Source organism: Polypterus senegalus, chromosome 6 (genome assembly GCF_016835505.1).
Source record: "Polypterus senegalus isolate Bchr_013 chromosome 6, ASM1683550v1, whole genome shotgun sequence".
NCBI classification, from domain to species: domain Eukaryota; kingdom Metazoa; phylum Chordata; class Cladistia; order Polypteriformes; family Polypteridae; genus Polypterus; species Polypterus senegalus.
The window spans coordinates 94,645,156-94,666,208 of NC_053159.1; the positions used below are offsets into that span (position 1 = coordinate 94,645,156).

General features: G+C 36.7%; 1 protein-coding gene across 1 annotated transcript in view; it reads right to left on the reverse strand.

Moving 5' to 3' along the window:
- The window catches only part of itgae.2 (integrin, alpha E, tandem duplicate 2), a 119,578-nt gene that overhangs the window by 55,027 nt on the left and 43,498 nt on the right, over window positions 1-21,053 (reverse strand). The window contains exons 11-14 of the mRNA XM_039756549.1: window positions 16,791-16,941; window positions 12,541-12,611; window positions 3,002-3,125; window positions 361-497 (exon numbers count right to left, since the gene is read on the reverse strand). Coding sequence (XP_039612483.1) covers window positions 361-497; window positions 3,002-3,125; window positions 12,541-12,611; window positions 16,791-16,941 — 483 coding nt within the window. The remainder of the gene's footprint in view (window positions 1-360; window positions 498-3,001; window positions 3,126-12,540; window positions 12,612-16,790; window positions 16,942-21,053) is intronic.

The following is a 21,053-nucleotide window of genomic DNA, read 5'->3' on the forward strand; positions in this document are numbered from 1 at the left end:
AACACTGCCTCTTCCATTCAAGGTGTGCAATGTCAAGCATCTCCAGAAGGAAGATCACGTTTTGTACCTGAACAGCCAAGGATTTGGAGTTCTAGCAATAGTCAGACCCACTGATTTAAGAGCCCTAAGGTGGCAAGTACAGAAGGTGATTTTTATTTTGTAATGCCAACATATTTTTTTTGGGACTCATTTCCCTTTTGTCACTCGTCCACACAATACATTAAAAGTTTTAATTTTATTTCAGATATCTTCTGACACACAAACTAATGCTGTCTTCATTTTTATTTTGCACATGTAAACAGCATCGAGTCTTGAAACATTTTTGCCAGTTGCTGTATATTGATTTATACTCAAACTCACCTGCTGTCCCGAAAGAATTTGGGTCATTTTATTGTTTTGCTCACTGAATATCACCACTCTTCCTTTTAGATCATGACGTGGAGCTCCAGATCCATAAAGATATCCTTTTCTAGTCTTTACAGCAGCAACTGCATAACCTTTAATAAAGAAAAAATGCTGAATATATTGACATATATATCAGATACATAGGATATCTGTTAAAATTTAGTTGTCTTTACAAGTGAGTGTTTAACTTCCAAGTAAAATTCTGAAATTATTTTTCACCATTTGCAGGCAAGGCAGTGGTAATTTACTCTATGAAACTACACTATAAAATACCTTGTGATCTAGTTAGAAAGTGGTTTTAATACATGTGTAGCAAAAGCTCATCCTGATCCTGTGGTATTTTTATATACATTAATGTACATATACAGTATATATATGTATCTATATATATATATAATATGGTTGATGCCAAAACTGTACATACATCTAGGCCAAAGACTTTCAAATTCAATGTGTTACAACTCAGTGCATTCCAGCATGTCATGTTAACATACAGTGTTAAGCCAATTATGGAATCTACTTTATTTCCTTGAGTTGTATGTCGAAATAATAATAGTTAAGACACATATTGTAGTTTAGCCTTTATTTTCTATATTATATTTTCATTGGGCCAAAACATTACATACACTTTGTTAGTATTTGGTGGCATTGCCCTTTAATTGCTGAACTTGAATCAAACACTTAGGGTAGCCTATTACAAGCTTCTCATAATATGTGGCAGGAGGTTTTGCCCATTCCTCTTGACATAACCAGTGAAAATCAGTTTGGTATGTATTTCTCACAGCTCGTCCATGCTTTTTCAGTTCAGTCCTATGATTTTTAGTATATATCAAGATGACATTTATGTTCTGATATGTCCCAGTCCCTTTACCAGCAAAACACCCCCACAAAATGATGCTGTCACTCTCATGCTTCAAAGTTGGGAGTGTTCCTTGGCTTAAAACCTGCACCTTTCTTCCTCCATAGACAGTGGTGATCATTATGGCAAACAGTTCAATTTTTATTTCATCTGACCATAGAACACTCCTCCAAAAGGCCAGGTCTTTGTGGTAACAACCTGCAAACTTCAGTCTTGCTTTTCTATGAGAGACTTGTGTTAGGGATTCTTCCTTGCCTGACAATCATTTAGGCCATGGCAATAAATGACTCTCTTAATGGTGGATGTAAACACTTTGGTACCTGATGCCTCCAACTCCTTCACTAGTTTTTTGTTGTTGTCTTGGGATTCAGTTTAAGCCTTGTTAGTAAAGTTCATTCTTCCCTGGGTGTTAATTTGTGACTGTCTGTATTTGTAAAAATGACCTTCAGTCTTTTACAAATTGCTCCAGAGAAATAACAGACAAGTGAGGGTCCACAACTTTTTTCTTTTTTCCTCTGAGGTTTTGGCTAAATTGCTAGGAAGTTCCCATCATATCAAGTGCAACATCGCCCTTTAATACAACCACAGCCTTCTCCCAGTTAACTCAAATAAGAAAATTATGCAATTAGAGGCTTCAAAAAGTTATTACAGTACATCAGTTTCTGTAATGTTCTAGACTGTTTAAACAGACATTCAATTTGGTGTACATAAATGTTGACCCACTAAAAATCTGATATAGTAAGTAAAGGCTGAAATAAATCTATCGCTTCACTAATATTTTGACATTACCACTTATGGAAATAAAATTTATACCATAATTGACTTAACAAAGGAAATGTATGGTAACGTGAGAGTCTTTAGCTTAGGTGTATGTAAACTTTTGGCCTCATCTGTTTGTATACAGTAGAACCCTGTATCCTCGGGTGATACGTTCCAATACGTGATATGTACTGCAGATTCCTAAAACTGCAAATAGTAGGGAACCCCATACAATATATACTGTAAGTCATTTTTCATGTTTTTCATTTACAGTGTACATTGTACATTGTTATACGTTTTAGCTTAACCCTCAAGGAAAATGGAGCGATGAAAAAAATATCATGTTTAAACACGTTTATTTTAAATTATTACATTTATTTCTTAATAAATTATCTTAGCATATTGTGGGTACTCAACAGCTTCTACGTTCTCCATTTTTTTCACTGATGGGAAGCACTGTGGCTTCTCTTTGCAGGCTTTGAAGAAACTCCCAGCATCACTACGTGTACTTTGGTGCTTTGGGGTCATTTTTAAGCAAAATTAAGTTATTTTCACAACAACACGAGAGAACGCTAGAGGCTACAGACTGGTTTATACTGTACCTGTACATGTACCTGTACATGTCAGCGTGGTGAAAATGACGTCAGACACAAAGACACACAACCCAACATTGCTGCTGTCGTGCACTGGATTTTTGCAACATACTGTACACGGAATTCACCAATCATTTATTTCTGGAATTTTCTGTTTAATGTTTTCCATTTAATATTTTCTAAACCATGGATAACTGTGATTGCAGAAACCAAATACACAGGGCTTCTATTGTATATATATTTCCATTAATAATTGCAATTTATGTAGAAAATATATAATTAATTTACCTTCCGTCCTATATTAACTTTATATTGTTTGCTTGAAATGTATACATAACATATCATGAGTGATGGGAGGCCTACAAATTATTTTAGAAATAGTTACCTAGGTAGGAATATTTTCCAGCTGATGAAGATGAATCATTCAAAAACTTAACATCATTCATTTTCTTTAGAATTAAACCCCCACTCCAATCATATGCTCCAACAGCACCAAAAAGAAGAGTTCCCTGAAAAGAAATAAAAAGATTAAATTAACATACAGTATAGTGGGACAGCATGGTGGCCCTGTGGTTACAACTACTGCCACATAGATCCAGCATGCTAAGTTTAAACACCATGGCTTTTAGTTGAAGATTCTGAATGTTCTTCTTGAGTGTGGGTGGGTTTTCTACTCACATTTCCAAACATAAGCACATTAGGGCAAATGGCATTTAGTAAGCTGTGTGCATGAGTGAGCCTGCATTCTCAAAACTGTTTCAAAGGGCAGGAGCATATCTCAGCAGCACTGGGAGCAGCACAGAAAGAAGCACTGGTCAAATGGAATGTTAAGCCATTGCAGAACATACTGTATACAGTCATATGAAAAAGTTTGGGAACCCCTCTCAGCCTTCATTATAAGTTACTCTACTTTCAAGAAAAAAGATAACAGCGGTATGTCTTTCATTTCCTAGGAACATCTGAGTACTGGAGTGTTATCCAAACAAAGATTTTTAGTGAAGCAGTATTTAATTGTATGAAATTAAATCAAACTTTTGCCGATTTGAATGCATGGAACTGCTCAATACTGATTACTTGCAACACCAAATTGGTTGGATTAGCTTGTTAAGTCTTGAACTTCATAGAGAGGTGTGTCCAATCATGAGGAAAGGTATTTAAGGTGGTCAATTGCAAGTTGTGCTTCCCTTTGACTCTCCTCTGAAGAGTAACAGCATGGGATCCTCAAAGCAACTCTCAAAAGATCTGAAAACAAAGATTGTTCAGTATCATGGTTCAGGGGAAAGCTACAAAAAGCTATCTCAGAGGTTTAAACTGTCAGTTTCAACTGTAAGGAATGTAATCAGGAAATGGAAGGCCACTGGCACAGTTGCTGTTAAACCAAGAACAATACAGGAGCGGCATATGCGCAGGATTGTGAGAACATACATTACAGACAACCCACAGATCACCTCCAAAGACCTGCAAGAACATCTTGTTGCAGATGGTGTATCTGTACATCATTCTACAATTCAGCGCAATTTGCACAAAGAACATCTGTATGGCAGGGTGATGAGAAAGAAGACCTTTCTGCACTCACACCACAAACAGAGTCGCTTATTGTATGCAGATGCTCATTTAGACAAGCCAGATTCATTTTGGAACAAAGTGCTTTGGACTGATGAGACAAAAATTGAGTTATTTGGTCATAACAAAAAGTGCTTTGCATGGTGGAAGAAGAACACAGCATTCCAAGAAAAACACCTGCTACCTACTGTCAAATTTGGTGGAGGTTCCATCATGCTGTGGGGCTGTGTGGCTAGTTCAGAGACTGGAGTAATTTAGTAATTGACAATAATGGATACAATGAGGTTATCAGAAATAAACTTGATGCATTAGGATTAAAAGTTAAGACGGAAGTAAAAAACTTAGGGGTAACTGTTGACTGTAATCTGAATTTTAAATCACATATTCATCAGATCATTAGGACAGCATTTTTTCACTTAAGAAACATAGCAAAAGTTAGACCTCTTATATCATTGAAAGATGCTGAGAAATTAATTCACGCGTTTGTTTTCAGTCGACTAGATTACTGTAACACACTCCTCTCAGGACTACCCAAAAAAGACATAAATCACTTGCAACGAGTGCAGAATGCAGCTGCTAGAATCCTAACTAGGAAAAGAAAATCCAAACACATTTCTCCAGTTTTGATGTCACTACACTGGTTGCCTGTGTCATTCAGGACTGACTTTAAAATACTGCTTATGGTTTATAAAGCCTTAAATAATCTCGCTCCATCTTATATATCGGAATGCCTGACACGTTATATTCCAAATCGTAACCTTAGATCCTCAAATGAGTGTCTCCTTAGAATTCCAAAAGCTAAACTTAAAAGAAGTGGTGAGGCGGCCTTCTGCTGTTAGTCACCTAAAATCTGGAATATAGAAATACAGGAATTCGCCAGGCTAATACAGTGGAGCACTTTAAAAAACTGCTGAAAACACATTACTTTAACATGGCTTTCTCCTAACTTCACTTTAACTTAATACTGATACTCTGTATGTTCAATTCATCATAATAACTATTCATAGTGGCTCTAAAATCTGTACTGACCCCTACTCTCTCTTCTGTTTCTTTTTCCGGTTTCTTTGTGGTGGCAGTCTGCGCCACCACCACCTACTCAAAGCTTCATGATGCACCAACAATGATGGACAGAAAGCCAGAAGTCTACGTGACCATCATCATCAAGTCCTTCCATGAAAACCCTAAATACAAAGAGGAGTGTTTGATTTATGTTAGGTAGATTGCCCAGAGGGGACTGGGCAGTCTAATGGTCTGGAATCCCTGCAGATTTTATTTTTTTTCTCCTGCTGTCTGGAGTTTTTTTTTTGTTTTTTCTGTCCACCCTGGCCATCGGACCTTACTTATTCTATGTTAATTAATGTTGACTTATTTTTAATGTGTCTTCTATTTTTCTATTCTTCATTTTGTAAAGCACTTTGAGCTCCTTTTTTTTGTATGAAAATGTGCTATATAAATAAATGTTGTTGTTGTTGGTGCCCTTGTTAAAGTCGAGGTTTGGATGAATTCAACCCAATATCAACAAATTCTTCAGGATAATTTTCAAGCATCAGTCACAAAGTTGAAGTTACGCAGGGGTTGGATATTCCAACAAGACAATAACCCAAAACACAGTTTGAAATCTACAAAGGCATTTATGCAGAGGGAGAAGTACAATGTTCTGGAATGGCCACAGTCCCCTGACTTGAATATCATCGAAAATCTATGGGATGATTTGAAGGAGGCTGTCCATGCTTGGCAGCCATCAAATTAAACAGAACTGGAGAGATTTTGTATGGAAGAATGGTCAAAAATACCTCCATCCAGAATCCAGACACTCATCAAAGGCTATAGGAGGCTCAGCTAAGTATTGATGTAATATCTCTGTTGGGGTGCCCAAATTTATGCACCTGTCTGATTTTGTTATGATGCATATTGCATAATTTCTGTTAATGCAATAAACTTAATGTCACTGCTGAAATATTACTGTTTCCATACGGCATGTCATATATTAAAAGGAAGTTGCTACTCTGACAGCTCAGCCAATGATAAACAAAAATCCAAAGAATTAAGAGGGGTTCCGAAACTTTTTCATATGACTGTGTGTACTGTACCATCTATTTTTAAAAAAAACAATTACATTTAATAAAAACAGGAAAACCCTGATACTCTATTAATATGAAAAATAAAAGGTTATTAGTTCTGTTTTATTACTGTATTTATTGGACTTCAGAAAGAAAAATATACCATTCTTGTATGCTTTGACATGACCATATAATCAGCTGTGAGCTGCCACCAGTTTGATCTTTAGAAAAACTGACAAGTTTGGTCAAATGTGGCAATTAGAAATGATGGCGATATGGATCTGTAACTAATAAAAACACCACATCTTTCCCCAATAAGGAAACAGAGTCTTAGCATTCATTCTGTGAATGCAATCGACATAGTTACAGATGTATCTATTATCTAACCTGGACTTTCAGTTTACAGTTTCCGGGTGCGTATTTAGAAAGTACTGGGTGCAAGGCAGGAACCAACCTTGGTCAAGGCACCACAGATGGCACACTTGCATATATCAATAATCTCTTGTACTGGGACAATGTGGAGGTTGCCAAATAATCTAACTTGGGCATCTTTGGGATATAGGAAAAGAAGAAAAGCAGACACTGGGAGAATATCCTCTCTTTGACACACTGCATTTGAGTACTTTTATAGCTAATGAATTATTCAACAAAAGTGTATCAAGGAATGCTACTGGGGCCCCTTCATAATAACAGTACTACACCTTTATAATGCCTCACTGTAACTACTCTCTTATCTTCAGTCAACTCAGTTTTTTTTTTCTTTTTGGTCTTCCTTGTTTGTGTTTGATGTGGGCTGTTGTTGTTTGATATAATATTTCCTGAGCTTCTGTGAAAAACAAAATTTGTACTTCGGACAAACAAAGAATTATTTAACCAGCATGCCAACTCCACAGGGGCAGTGCCAGCTACTGTTTTAGCAATAGCCATTGAAACAATTTTAAATCCAAGCAACTATCTTTATACCTGTGGTTGGTCTACCACATTAACATAATGAACTGCTCTATATGCCAATATTGACTCCACAATAACATTTGTGAGTCAGTGTTTTAAATCTTCCTTCCTGGTCATACATTCTTGAGGCTCTGGTCATAATTCTGCTTTGAAGAATAAGATAGGCTGGTTTAATAGCATAATATCTAATACATTAGTGGAAGTAAAGAATCACAGAAAAGTGCAGCAAATGGGGCTGCTAAAAATCAAACTTTATTGTTGAAAACACATTTTTTGAAGTCAATGGAGTTTTCATAACTAGGAAGAAGTGAAAGCCCATATGGCACATACAATATGTGAACAATGTGAACACAACTGAGATGAAAACTTGAATTGTCAGTGCTTTGGTGGATGTCACAAATTCTTGCAGTTAAGTCAATCCTTTTCTAGGGAGAATTTTAAAGTAGTAAATTCCTTATCACCAAAATGACCCTCCTTGAAAACAACACAATAAAGAAATTTTTACAGGAATTCTGAAATAATGGACTGACCTTCAAATGAGAGATTTTTTTAAGTGAAAAAGTGATTCCTGCATGAATTCTAACTATGTGTACTCATGCATGTGCCACTGATACTAATAATGCTTGGGTTTTAATTATCCATGAACAAAAAACATTTATTCCCTTCAAATTGCTTTGATAAAGAGAATAAAAAGGCATTACCAGTTGTCACGCGCGTGCGCATAGGGGACAGCTTAAGGACTCTGGTGATGGTAATTCCCAGCCACTGTACAGGTTGGCTCTGTATACTAATGCCTTTTCTCTTCGTCCTTCTGCAAACCAGAAGACTGACAACTGACAACACAATGGTGACACTTTAGGTGTCAGCTTACCTGGACCTGCTTCTTCCTGCCAGAAGTCATGAAAATCCACCACCTTGGGCAGTAAAGATTTAGACTGTCATCTGAAAAGACCTTTTTTTTTGTCAACGCTGTTTATAAACCATGTTTATATCCCAATTATGTGGGATTTGCCTACAGGCACCAGGGGCCTCATGTATAAACGGTGCGTACGCAAAGAAATGTTGCGTAAGAACTTTTCCACGTTCAAATCGCGATGTATAAAACCTACACTTGGCGTAAAGCCACGCACTTTTCCACGGTACCTCATGCCTTGTCGTACGCAAGTTCTCCGCTCGGTTTTGCAGACTGGCGGCAACCAGCGTCAAAGCAATGGTACTGTTCTTGTGTGATTACTCATTATTTTCATGACGCGGCTTTATAAATACACAGAAACTAACCGCATATTGTTTATTAGTGTAATGCATCTGATTGTAATTAACTCGTAACAATATAATGGTCCAGGGAACAGCCATAGTATTCCAAATACCATAACTGCTCTCACTTCTTCTTCTTCTTCTTCTTCTTCTTTCAGCTCCTCCCGTTAGGAGTTGCCACAGCGGATCATCTTTTTTACATATTACTCTCACTGCACGACTCGGAGTATTTATATCACTGTATCTGAGTGTGAATCACAGCAGCAGCTGATCGGAAAGAGAATTATCGGTATACGGCATTAAGGACACGCTGTCTCTGCCACGGCAAAACGTTTCAAAGCCTTTCCTGTACGGAAGTCACGGTTCAGAAACAGTTTAATCCCAAGAACTTTAAATGCACTCAATCAATTGCTCCTTGTAGAACGGTTTGTACTTATAAGTACAATCACCTCACTGTAAACTTACACTACAGTTATAATATCGCACAACCTGAGCCACTTTATAAAGCGCGTATTTACATATGATGACGATATCATTTTTAAGGTGAAATGCAGCAAAATATGTTTGTTAAATTATACAGATAAAACTTTAACTTCATTTCAATAATCTATATTCTTCACTAGGAGTGTCGTTAAGGATAGAATAATTAAACATGTACTACGAAGATATTTCACTGTTCCTTAAACGTTTTGAAGAATCGGCGCTAAGCTTACAGATGGCTTAACTTCTATTACAGAGCTGATTGTATGGCGATCGGTTACTTGGGGAAAGAAAAGCAAGGACTCTTGGGCGGCCAAATATATATTGAATATAAAACAGAAAGAGAAAATAACAACACAGCTAAAAACGCAGCGACAAATTTTGACAAAAGATAAATGCTTGTCATGAGCACGAGGCTCATGAAACCCATGTTTAATAACGTGCTTTAGCTCCTATCATCATGAAAATGATATCACGTATACATCTCAGTATTTTAGTTATTCAGAGAGCTGTAATATCACAAATGTAATGGACTCTGTGTCCAGTTGGAGGAAGAGAGCCAGTTTAAGAAGCAAGTAGTGATTCACACACATAGAGCACATACGAGTAGAAGATCACATACAAAACAAAGCATTTAACGTGCTACTTTAATTAAGATGTGATTTGAAAAACTGGTTAATTAAACGATTTTAAGATGAAGTTTATGATGTTCTACTAAATGACAAAATAAACTACGTGATTAAAGTGGAAATGTTGAGATTAAAGTTGACATTTCGTGCTTTATCCCCACCGTATGCCTTTTTTCTCTGTACCCTAATAAACTTTCATATGACACTCAGACAGTGGGCTACAACTCTGCTTTTCACGGCGACTTTGATATGTGACTTCTTTTTTATTTCCGGCACTGTGCGATTTTGTGAACGTGAGCTTTCAAGTTTCTCCAACACTCTATGTCACTCGATCAACTTCATTTTGTTGATTATATCACGGTTTATTTGAGCAAATAGTATGTTTTTCCTTTGCCTCCACTTGGTATTCGCTGAAATTCTTATATTTTCCCCGTGCTTTTCCCATTGTCTTTTCACAGAAGGCTGAGCTTAAGGGCGATTTATATTGATTTGCATATTCAAAGAGGCGTAATTCTGGGAGGATTTGGGGCGTTACATAATGCGCGTGCACGAGCGTTAGTTTTCACGCTGATCGGGATTTATGTAGCAGAAGAACGTGTAGGTTGGAGTACGCACAGATTCCTGCATCTGGATTTTTCTGTGCGTAAGCACATTTCGGCTTTTGTGCTTACGCCATGTTATAGTGCGAGTTCTACGCACGGCGTTATACATGAGGCCCCAGATCTTTATGTATTTCTATTTACTTTCTTACACCGTCTATAAAGTTACGAGTAGCTTATGGTAAAACCATATGAAGGATGTACAACTCAGTGTTGTGTGAATCCCTTGCTTGCAACCAATAGTTTGTATTTCCTTTATTATAAGATACATGTATCCAACACAACTGAATATACAGTATCTTGATTCACAATGCTGGCTGGGTAATGAAACAAGTACAGTAATTATGGCATGGTTGATTTCAGGCTTAAATAGCTAATTTCTTTACTCCATTTGTAAGTACATGCTGTAGTTGCCTCAATTATGTTAAAAACCGCAAACAACAGTGGCATCTTAAGAGTCTCCTTTTATCACACAGGCTACATTTTTTAAAACAAAGTTGGCAATTATAGATTAATCAATTGTTTCAGAAGTTTGTTATTTTCAAAGTTCCTGATGTTAGTGATTAGACTTTATTAAGGCTTATGCGTATGGAAAAATCAAGAATTAGCTATTAAAATTGAAGGATCAGAGCTGCAGTACTTACTCTTAACTGGAGATGGTGTCTTATTTGCTCCTATGTCATTCAAATATATCATATTTTATTTGTTACACTACTTGTCTTCAAGGACCCAATAAACTATACAAATTCATCCATCCATCCATCCATCCATCCATCCATCCATTTTCTAACCCGCTGAATCCGAACACAGGGTCACGGGGGTCTGCTGGAGCCAATCCCAGCGAACACAGGGCACAAGGCAGTAACCAATCCTGAGCAGGGTGCCAACCCACCGCAGTATACAAATTCAGTATTTGCTTAATAGTTTTCAGCTGTTATACAGAAGTTTGCCCCATGCTTTAAAGCATTATAAGCTGAGACACACAAATGTCTGGCAAATATGGAAGTTTTGAAACACTAACTAAATGCACTTTATTTAGCAATGAATATGGAGTAGCTCAATTAATAAACCATTGTAGGCTAGCCACAGGTAAAGATACAGTAAGCCAGTTAGAAAATGACTGGATGTACTACTGCAGCAAAATCCATTACATTCAGGGGATTAATGGAATACTTGTGTTCCCTCATCAGGGCTAAGTAAGACTATAAAATAAAAACATTTTAACTCACAGCTGATGGCTCACATTCTCTCACTCTAAAAGTAGGCACAAATGGCTTATTTTTACTTCTGGACCAATTTCATAATGGATTAAAAGTGGCAATAATGAAAGCAATTTCTGCTTTGAAAGACCAGTGAGGTTTTCCTGGTTTATTAAGTGAAATCATGCAGGATTTTAAAAAATAGGCAAGTATGACCAATGCCTAAACTGATGACATGACAATCTATTATATGTTTATTTTATATTATAACTAAAAGAAACCTACTGCTGATTTAAGCCACTCTTTCTGCAGATATAATCACTTTTCTTAGCTGATGAAAATGTTGAAGCTGCCACTTCCTCAGGAGAAACTACATTTTAGTCTTCTGATGACTTTTTGCACAAGTCATTGAGTAGTTGAGTTATTCTAAATGATTCATCATGCTATGTAATCTTGTGATCCATATTGTTTTTTTGGATACAGTACATTGCCTGGCATTGATGCAGCAGCAGCTTTGGTGACTATCATACCTGGCAATGCTGATTTAGGCTGGAGAGTATAAATAGCTGCCCTGTGCCATTTTTTTGCTCATCTTTCTTAGAATACTTAGTGTATCATCTTCATTTAATTTGCTACACTAAGTGGCAATGCATTGTCCTTCACTCATCTTTTTCTCCAACCAAGCTCACTGACATGTATTTTAACACCTTATTCTACTGCAACTGTGTCTTTTCCAGCTTTAACCAACATTGATTCCATGTCTTTGAGACTTGTGCTCACAGTAGGTTTGTTAAGACTAACACAAAGTAACTTGATGATGATTGGTTAACATTCAACCCTGCTCAAATACATCATCGTTTCTGAGAATACTAGTACATGATTAGAAAAATGTATACAAAACAAAAACACGCATTGTTGCTTTTTACTGGATTGTTTCTGCTTTTAAAAAATGGCACAATAGGCTTTGAATATTTTTTATGGACCTAACACAGCTATGCAAGAAATCTGCACCCTTAAACCATGAATTCTACTCAACACAACTGCTGTTGATATGATGATAAAATTAAATTGTATAACTCTCCAATGTACTTAAACAAAAGCAGCACTGATTTTATATAGAAAATTTCAAACTTCTCTTACCGTTCTTTGTTAAATTTATTCAACCTCAATATCTATTAGTAATACTTACATCTTCAGTAAGATGAGTGCTAAATCCCGCCTCTGACAGCTCAAATTGAAAGGCAGCTACATCTTGCGTTCCTGTCCAGAGAAAGAGTTAAGTATGTTATTTACTACCATCTTTTAGATTGCTATATGCATTCAGGATAGTCTGCCTCTCATATACACTTTGCAGTTTTTATGTGGGTGGTGATGATGCCACAGATAATCTCCAATTTTTGTCTTAGTGTTTATTTATTACTGCGGTGTGCTGGCACCCTGCCCAGGGTTTGTTTCCTGCCTTGCGCCCTGTGTTGGCTGGGATTGGCTTCAGCAGACCCCCGTGACCCTGTGTTAGGATATAGCGGGTTGGATAATGGATGGATGGATGGATGGATGGATGTTTATTTATTAATTTAATCATTAGTTTGGTGTGCTCATTTCATTCCCACTTTTTGTGCTGTTCTCTTCATGCACATTACCATTTTCTGTGCTTGGTTTCGTGGGTTCCACCATTTCAAAGTCTTTGGTTACTAGTACGCTACATAATGATAGGCATCATGATCATATTATAAAAATTACTGTGCATGTTAAGCAGCATCTGAACTTTGTACAGATATTAAAAAACGACTTTGCAAATGTACCCTGTGACAGACTGGGTTATGCCCTACGCTAACTGTGATGGATTCCAGCCCCTCCATGACCCTGGTCTGGATTATGTGGGTTATGTGAGTTTGCAAATTTAAACGTGATTCTTAATTTTGTTGCTCTGGTTTAAGGTTATTTTTTATTTAATGTTTTTCAAATATCATTTTTTATATTGTGGTTTGTTTTGTTTTGGGTTTTTTTTTGCCTTAATTAATATTGTGATTTTCTTTGATTTTTTAAAATATTTTTTAGAAAAGTTCTGATTTCAGCTCTACTTTTGCATTTGGTTTCTCCATGTAAAATGACTATCAGTCCTTTTGTCTTACTATGTTTTCACCTTGGCAATCATTGACACTCAATTTAAACTTAAAGTGACCAGTCAAAAGCTAGTGTGGGTAATTCTGGATTATTTTTTTCAGTAAATGATGTTTGCTTCTATTATTGATGAGCAAGAGAATTAATGTTGAAAACACTGTGGTACAGCAATCAATGAATGGGCTGATGATATGTCCCGGCCCCTTGTTTAGGATGTCATTTTGTCCCTAGCTCCTCTTGTCTGTGGCTCTTACTAAGAAACACCTATCATGAAGCAGTCACATAAAAGGGATAGGGAAATAAAAAGTATGAGCTCAAAGGAGACAATCATCTATAATACACCATTGTGTACCTTTTTGCATCTGTAACAATCACAATTCTTCAACCTCAAAGTAATGTTTATTGAGGTAGGTTCTATGGTCCCGTCTGTAATTTTGGGCTTTCTAGTTTATACTTTTTTACTAGCACTTTGGATACATCACTAATGATTGCCTACAATTTAATGTTTATATGTTGTGGAGGACTGCCGGCTTCTCATGCCGGTCCTCACCCCCAGGCCACCAGGAGGAGCTCTCCCGACAGCAGGATAGTGCCCAGAGGTCCAGCAGGACCTCATGGACTTTGTAGTATTTATACACAGCCCTGCTGGATACCTTGGGGGCCACCAGGAGTCGCTGTGGGGGGGGCTTATGGGCTCTTTTGTGCCTTATGACCCAGGAGTACGTCACGGTCACGTGACGGGAAGGAACGATGTGCTCTCGGGTTGAAGTAGAGGACTGATTGCCCTGACCCGGAAGGAATAAGGAGCTGTGGACTGTTGGGACTGGAACACTTCCGGGTCAGGGGCTATAAAAGGACGATGCCTCAGTCCAGACGCTGAGCTGAGCTGGGAGGTAGAGGAGCAAGTGTCTGGGCGAGGAGGAGAGTTTATTGTGTGTTAGTTATAGTATCGATTTATGAGTAGTGTGGAGGGTGCTTGGGGCACTGTGGAAAACGAAAATAAAAAGTATTGGACTTTTACCCGGTGTCTGGAGTTGTACGTGAGGGTTCAAGGGAGCACTAGCGCCCCCTACTGCCACAATGTACAGTATTCATGGATCCTGCTTTTTGCTTCATGTTTCGGTACCTTTGACTGTTCCTACTTGACTTCATATTTATGATCTCTTCCCTATAATTTATTTGACTACTTTTTCTAAGTTTTGGACTTCTATTATTAAAACTATTTCTTTATACTCCAAAGTACCTTTTTTTGCTGTCAACTCAATCTGATATGCATATTATCCTAGGTTTGTACTTCCAGTCACACCTTAAGAGGCAGTGTGCCATGTTGCAGTTTGTCAGCTATGATCATTTTGCATTAGTCTCAGTGCTGATGAACTATGCGTCACTATCTGCAGATCAACTGTGTTATGTTTTAGCCAGTGTTGTTGCCCTAGAATACGATTATTTTGTATATTGTGTTTTTTTTGGTTTACTTTATGTGTAATTATGTGATATTCTTTGGTATTATGTTTATTACTTGTATTCTTGCATTATACTAGTTTTGTCCATTATTTGCCCTGTCTCCTTCATGTAGAGCCAAACGAGGTAAGATGACAAACACATATAGCTGGGGTACTGCCCGCAGTTGAATTTAAGGAGAGCTTTGTGTTTGTATTCTTGATTTCTGTGCTTCATTTTTGGATTTATTGGCTTTGACCCCTGCTTTGGCTATATGGTACTTTTATTAGATTCTGATTTTTGATTTATTTGCTTAACCTATTTTTGCCTATTCCCTACTTTTTCCTTTTCATTTTTAAATAAATTCTTTAAGTATAAAAAACATTGAACATTTTGCGAACCTTTGAATTTTTCATACCTAAAAATCTTCTCCCTCATTGTAGTCTTTTCCTAACTATCTCAACCTGCAAAAAAAGCCCTTGAAAAAGAGAATGTGAATTTCTTTAATATAAAGTAAAAATTACTTTTGGCAGTGTTTCTTCAACTTTGATTTTGGCTTAGGCAATGGTACTTTTGAATTATGGTTATGGCATGCGTTTTTGTTATGATGGCTGTTATTCTGGTTGTTTATCAACCACTTTGCTAGCAATTTCATCATAGTTCAAGTTTCTATTTCTGCTGAAAGTTTGATTGACTTTATTCTTTAATCTATCTAGTTTTTCTAGTAACAAAAATACTGAGGTGGCTGTTTTTTCGCACCAATTTGACACTAAAACTATTGAAAGTGACCCTATTCTACTTAATGAAAGAAGAATCTTTTCAGAAAAGTAATGTTTATTAACTTTTGATTCAACATAGCCCAACTGGACTGAACATCCTCACATTATTACTTGGAGTAATAAATATTTATATCATACTGTAGCTGCGTCTTTTTCAGGTTCCCAATATTGAGCAGCTGCTGAACTGTCAAGGTTGGATAGAGCAATAAGTCAATGCATAAGAAAAGAAAACCTGCAGTCTAATAAAGATCATTTAAAAACGTTTGTGAAAATTTTTTTAAAATGACAAAAATTCACTAAAAGATAAAAATAAAAAGTAAAAAAAGAAATAAGGAAAAAAAAATCTTCTCAGTTTCATTACAATTTTAGCATTCCTATGCTAAGCTTTAGTTACATTTTACAGTTAAAGTTAGTTACTTTCCTATAGTATATTCATATGATCTTACAGAGGCAGGGTTATTGCTAAGAGATGGAAGTTTAACTACACTTGAGGTTGAACCTGCTTGTCCTCCATGCCTTGCTAACCTCAAGACAGAACAATTACTACATGGATCTCTACTGAAAATGACAAGAAATAATTTAGAATACTCTATTTACATGTTATCTTATAAGTGTTAAAACAGAACCCTCCAGTATCTATTTAACAATGTTTTTCTACTGTACATAGTAATATATAGTCAAACTTTCTAAAGTTAAGGTAAATACTTAAATTAATTTAAAATAACATTAACTGGCCCTTAGAAATAACAAAAAATAAACATATTTAGCATTCAAACTATTATCTTCATTAGATTCAAAATTGGATTGATTTAAATTTTCCTGTCTAGTCTGGAACAGTGCTGCATTTGCTTTGAGCTCCAACATGTTATTATTCTGTCATTTCATACTTATGGTAAAATACTTACACATTGTTCTTGTAGTGGCTATACCACAAACAGATGATTAGGGAAAATTCTGAAAAATATTTAATATAACTTTACACCTCAATGACTATGTCTGAGCTTAGCTTGTATATTCTTTTTACTAACATTTTTAAAATTTAGTATTAACTGCTTGTTAAAGTTGTATAAAAACACCTGTTTCCAGCAACTTGCTTTACCTTCAATGCCAGTGATGCTTTTTTCTAGTGAGTCTAGCAATCTATCCAAGGCAGCGTAGTTATCAACTGTAAACAGGTGTTTGTCATCTGGATCAGATGCAATCTGCTGCAGTTCAGCTTTCCCTTTTGACTTATTGAAGTCCGCACCAACCTTCAAATAAGCAAAAATCAAAAATAAATAAATTCAAACATCCAAACTGCATACACATATATATTTTGTTTGTGTGTGTATTATATATATATTGTCACACACGAGCGAGTAGGGAGCAGCCGAATGGCTCAACAGAGTGTGATACTTCCCAGGGAATAGGTTTGGAACAGAGCACTAACTCCTTTCTCTTATGGTTAGCAGGAAAACTGAAGAGCAAACAAACCCATAAGAAGTCACGCACTTGAGTTCCCTTCCGTGTTTACAAATGACATCACTTCTGGCTCCACGCTTCTACATCACCCAGACGTCTCCTGGATTTTCCTATCAACCCTTGTACCTAATTTCCTGTCCGTCTGTTATATAAATCCGCCTGTTCTACTAACATGTTGTCCTGGCTTTATTCATTTATATGTATGCTAAAGTCTTCGTTAGATAAGTGGACCTCACAGTATACAGGGCAGGAAAACCCCCAAACCTCTATATCTTTCACAATATATATATATATATATATATATATATATATATATATATATATATATATATATATATATATATATATATATATATATATATATATATATATATATACACACACACACTCATGTAAAAGTCGGGTCTTCAAACCCAAAAAATCGATCATAAAATCAGGCCCTGACTTATACACCCGTTCAAAAAAGCGACACTTAAACTTATTTAATTTTTACATCTTCTTGCCTCCTCCAATCTCGCATCAGTTTCTCAGATGCATCAAATTTTGTTGCAGCAGTGCAGTTACCAATTTCTTTCGCCACTTCAATGACTTTTAATTTTAAACCAGCTTCATATTTTCTATTGATTGAACTCTGCATCGTAGATAAGGGAAGCTCTTATGATAAAGGTGTATAAGGGCAAGATACAAAAACAGAAAACAGTGCAAATGTTGCTTTGGAATAGTTCGGGTATCACCGTGTGGTCACGTAGGCACAATACATAGACAAAATAAGGCAGAGTGTTCCATGGTTAGTCTCTCAGGTGGGCGTTAGCATATCATAATCTCTTGGACCAACAGTATGAGTTTTCCGCATTCAACTTATATGACCGACATTACAAAATACGGTAAAATCAAGCCCCGACTTATCCGTGGGAGAACTTATCCATGAGTATATACGGTATTTGTTATGGACAGTGCACATGGCCAGGTGTTCCGACCAGGTTGAGGCAAGGATCCTTACCTAAACGGTAGGCCAGCACTTTAGATGCACTAGAAAGGAAGGCAAGTATTGTCCAGCCTCTGATAGGAGACAGCTAGGATTTGCCAGTACAGAAGTGGGAATGCTGGTGTCCCAGCAGGGTTGGACCAACAAACAATACCTGGCCAGAAGACCAGTATGATGGAAGAACATGAGAAAAAAAAAACAGTCAGGACTACATGCTCCACCAACATTTAGGTGACAGCATTGCTGAGTGAAACTACCTGTTTGGACACCTGCAATGCATGCTGGCAACTGTAGTCCCATGGGGCAGCCTTGTCGGTTTCTGTGGGTGCCGCCAGGGGATTACTGAGCCCCACTTTGTGGGACTTCTGTTTAAAAGGGAAGTGATTACAATGGGCTATGCCCTAGCACTGGTAGTACTCCGGGGTCTAAGATAAAATAAGCCTCTTGACCTTATCCAGATGAGTTGGAGTCAGGTGGTAGAAGGGCAAAGTTCTCCTGGAGGAAAAAAGGAGTGGAAGAAGAAAGAAAGAGGGAAAAGAGAGTTCTGTTTGAGTTTATTATTACAAAGAAGCCTATTATATATATATATATATATATATATATATATATATATATATATATATATATATATATAATCTGTATATACTGTATATTAGGTTCTGTGAAAAAAATATTGTCAAATCTAGGGTTGTCAGTGAAGCAAACGCTTCAGGCAGTGCTTTGGTCAGGATGGCATTTTCATGTAATTTACTTATTTATTTAACATTACGAAACAAATATTACAAAAAAGTTAAGTGTGTACCTAAAGAATTATATTCACATCCAGTACCATATTTATATTCTACCTTTAAATATTTTATGAAATAAAATTCTCATTCAAAGGTTTAAAATTTTGTATTACACCGTTCACAGCAATACACCATATGTCAATACAAAGCACTGGTGTTCATTTTCTTGATTTATACATACTCACATAGGTACAAGGGAATCAGAGGAAAGGGAGGGGGTGTTATGGAAGTCCTGGTGCAATGCTAGAGAAAGGTTGCAAAGGTAAACATTATGTTTTTTTTTCATTTCACGTTTCTGTAAACATGCCATGTCATATCACATAAATGCTAAATAAGTTATCTTTGAGTGGCACTAAATAAGTCTCTAGTACCTCTCTGTATTTAATTTGCAGTCTTCCAGCCATCTGGCAGTGCTGACTGCCGTAATATAATGACAAAATTCTATGAAATAGATGTGTAATGATTATCCCTACCCATTATTCCAATTTGCAGTATGTTTGCTAATTTATGCAAAGAATGCAACATAACCATCCAAGAAATGCACGGTGTAAGTTTTTAAGTGGGATAGTAGCTATGAAGATCTTTTATAGTGTGCCAGAAGCAAAGGTGTATAGAGCAGTATTTTGCAACCATTTTTCTGTGGTGGTATGTTTTTGTAACCCAAAAAATCCCAAGAAACACCATGATTCTACCAACCATAAAAGATATTAAATCTATACATGTGCTAAACTGCCTGATGGGGCGGGACAGGGGGCAGCAAAAAAAGCAGCTTGCAGACTGATGTTCGCAGACACAGTACTTGTGTAGAGTATAATTTTCAATTGTTGATGGTGATGAGTAAATGAGGATAGTATTTATAGGTTTTTAACACAAGTTTTAATGTATGCCCATTTAAGAAATGTGCATTCTTTCAATTAAATCAGTCTTTAGCAGTGCATTCAATGTAAACAGTCGTTTTGATCGCTTTTTACTTTGACATCCTTTCCACTTTCATAATTTAGTACTTTATCCAGCCTATATGCACCTTTTCAAGGAGACATTAGAGTAGGCGTGTCAGTGTGCCATGCAATGTTATACTGTCTTGTGCCTTGTGTCCAGAGTTGCCAGGACAAGCACTGCTTCTAATTAACTCTTAATTAGATATGCTGGTAAGAAAATATAAATAATAATAAGAATAATAATAATTTTTATTTATATAGCGCCGATGCTCAAGGTGCTTCACAGAGTCTCATAAAGAAATAGCATATATATGTAACATTGGATACAGATGTTTCCTGAATAGAACATTAAAACAGATAGATACATGATATACAAAGGCATTAAAAAGAATAAAAGACAATAAACCAGAGTAAAATACTAAACTCAATACTAAAAGAAAAGCCTAGCAGATAGCATCATTTCTGATGTAACACACACAAAAAAATTATACTGAGCATTTGGACAGAGAGGAGGACTGAAAGAAGGGGTAGAATGTCAGGTTAAGTTAAATGCCTTCCTGAACAGATGAGTTTTAAGTTGTTTTTTAAAAGAATGAATGGAATCAGCTGATCTAATTAATTTCAGCAGGTCATTCCAAAGTCTGGGTGCTATACAGCTGAAGGCCCTGTCACCCATAGAGTGCAGGTTAGTGTGGGGCACAACAAGATTGCCAGAATCAGAGGACCTTAGTGGGTGAAACAGGAGCACAGTGATGGAGAAGGTCACTGACGTAGTTCAGTGTAAGGCCATATAAAGCTTTACAGGTTAATAATAGAATTTTTTTATTCAATTCTGCAAGACAAGGGGAGCCAGTGGAGGCGAAGCAGGAAGTGTGTTATGTGTTCGCTGTTGCTAGTTTGTGTAAGGACTCTTGCAGCAGAGTTTTGAATCAGCTGGAGCTGTGACTTATGAGGAGAAGCAGCACCTGCTAGTAGAGAGTTACAATAATCAATGAGATGATAAAAGCATTTTCTCAGCCTTAGAAAAGGAGAGGAATGAGCAAAAATGGGATATGTTATGGAGGTGAAAGTAGGAAAGTTTCTTAATGTGGTTTATATAGGCGGAATAAGAAATGGGGGAATAAAAAATGACACCAAGATTCCTTGCATTAGAAGAAGGTCTGATGAGGTCACCATCAAGAAGAAGCTGA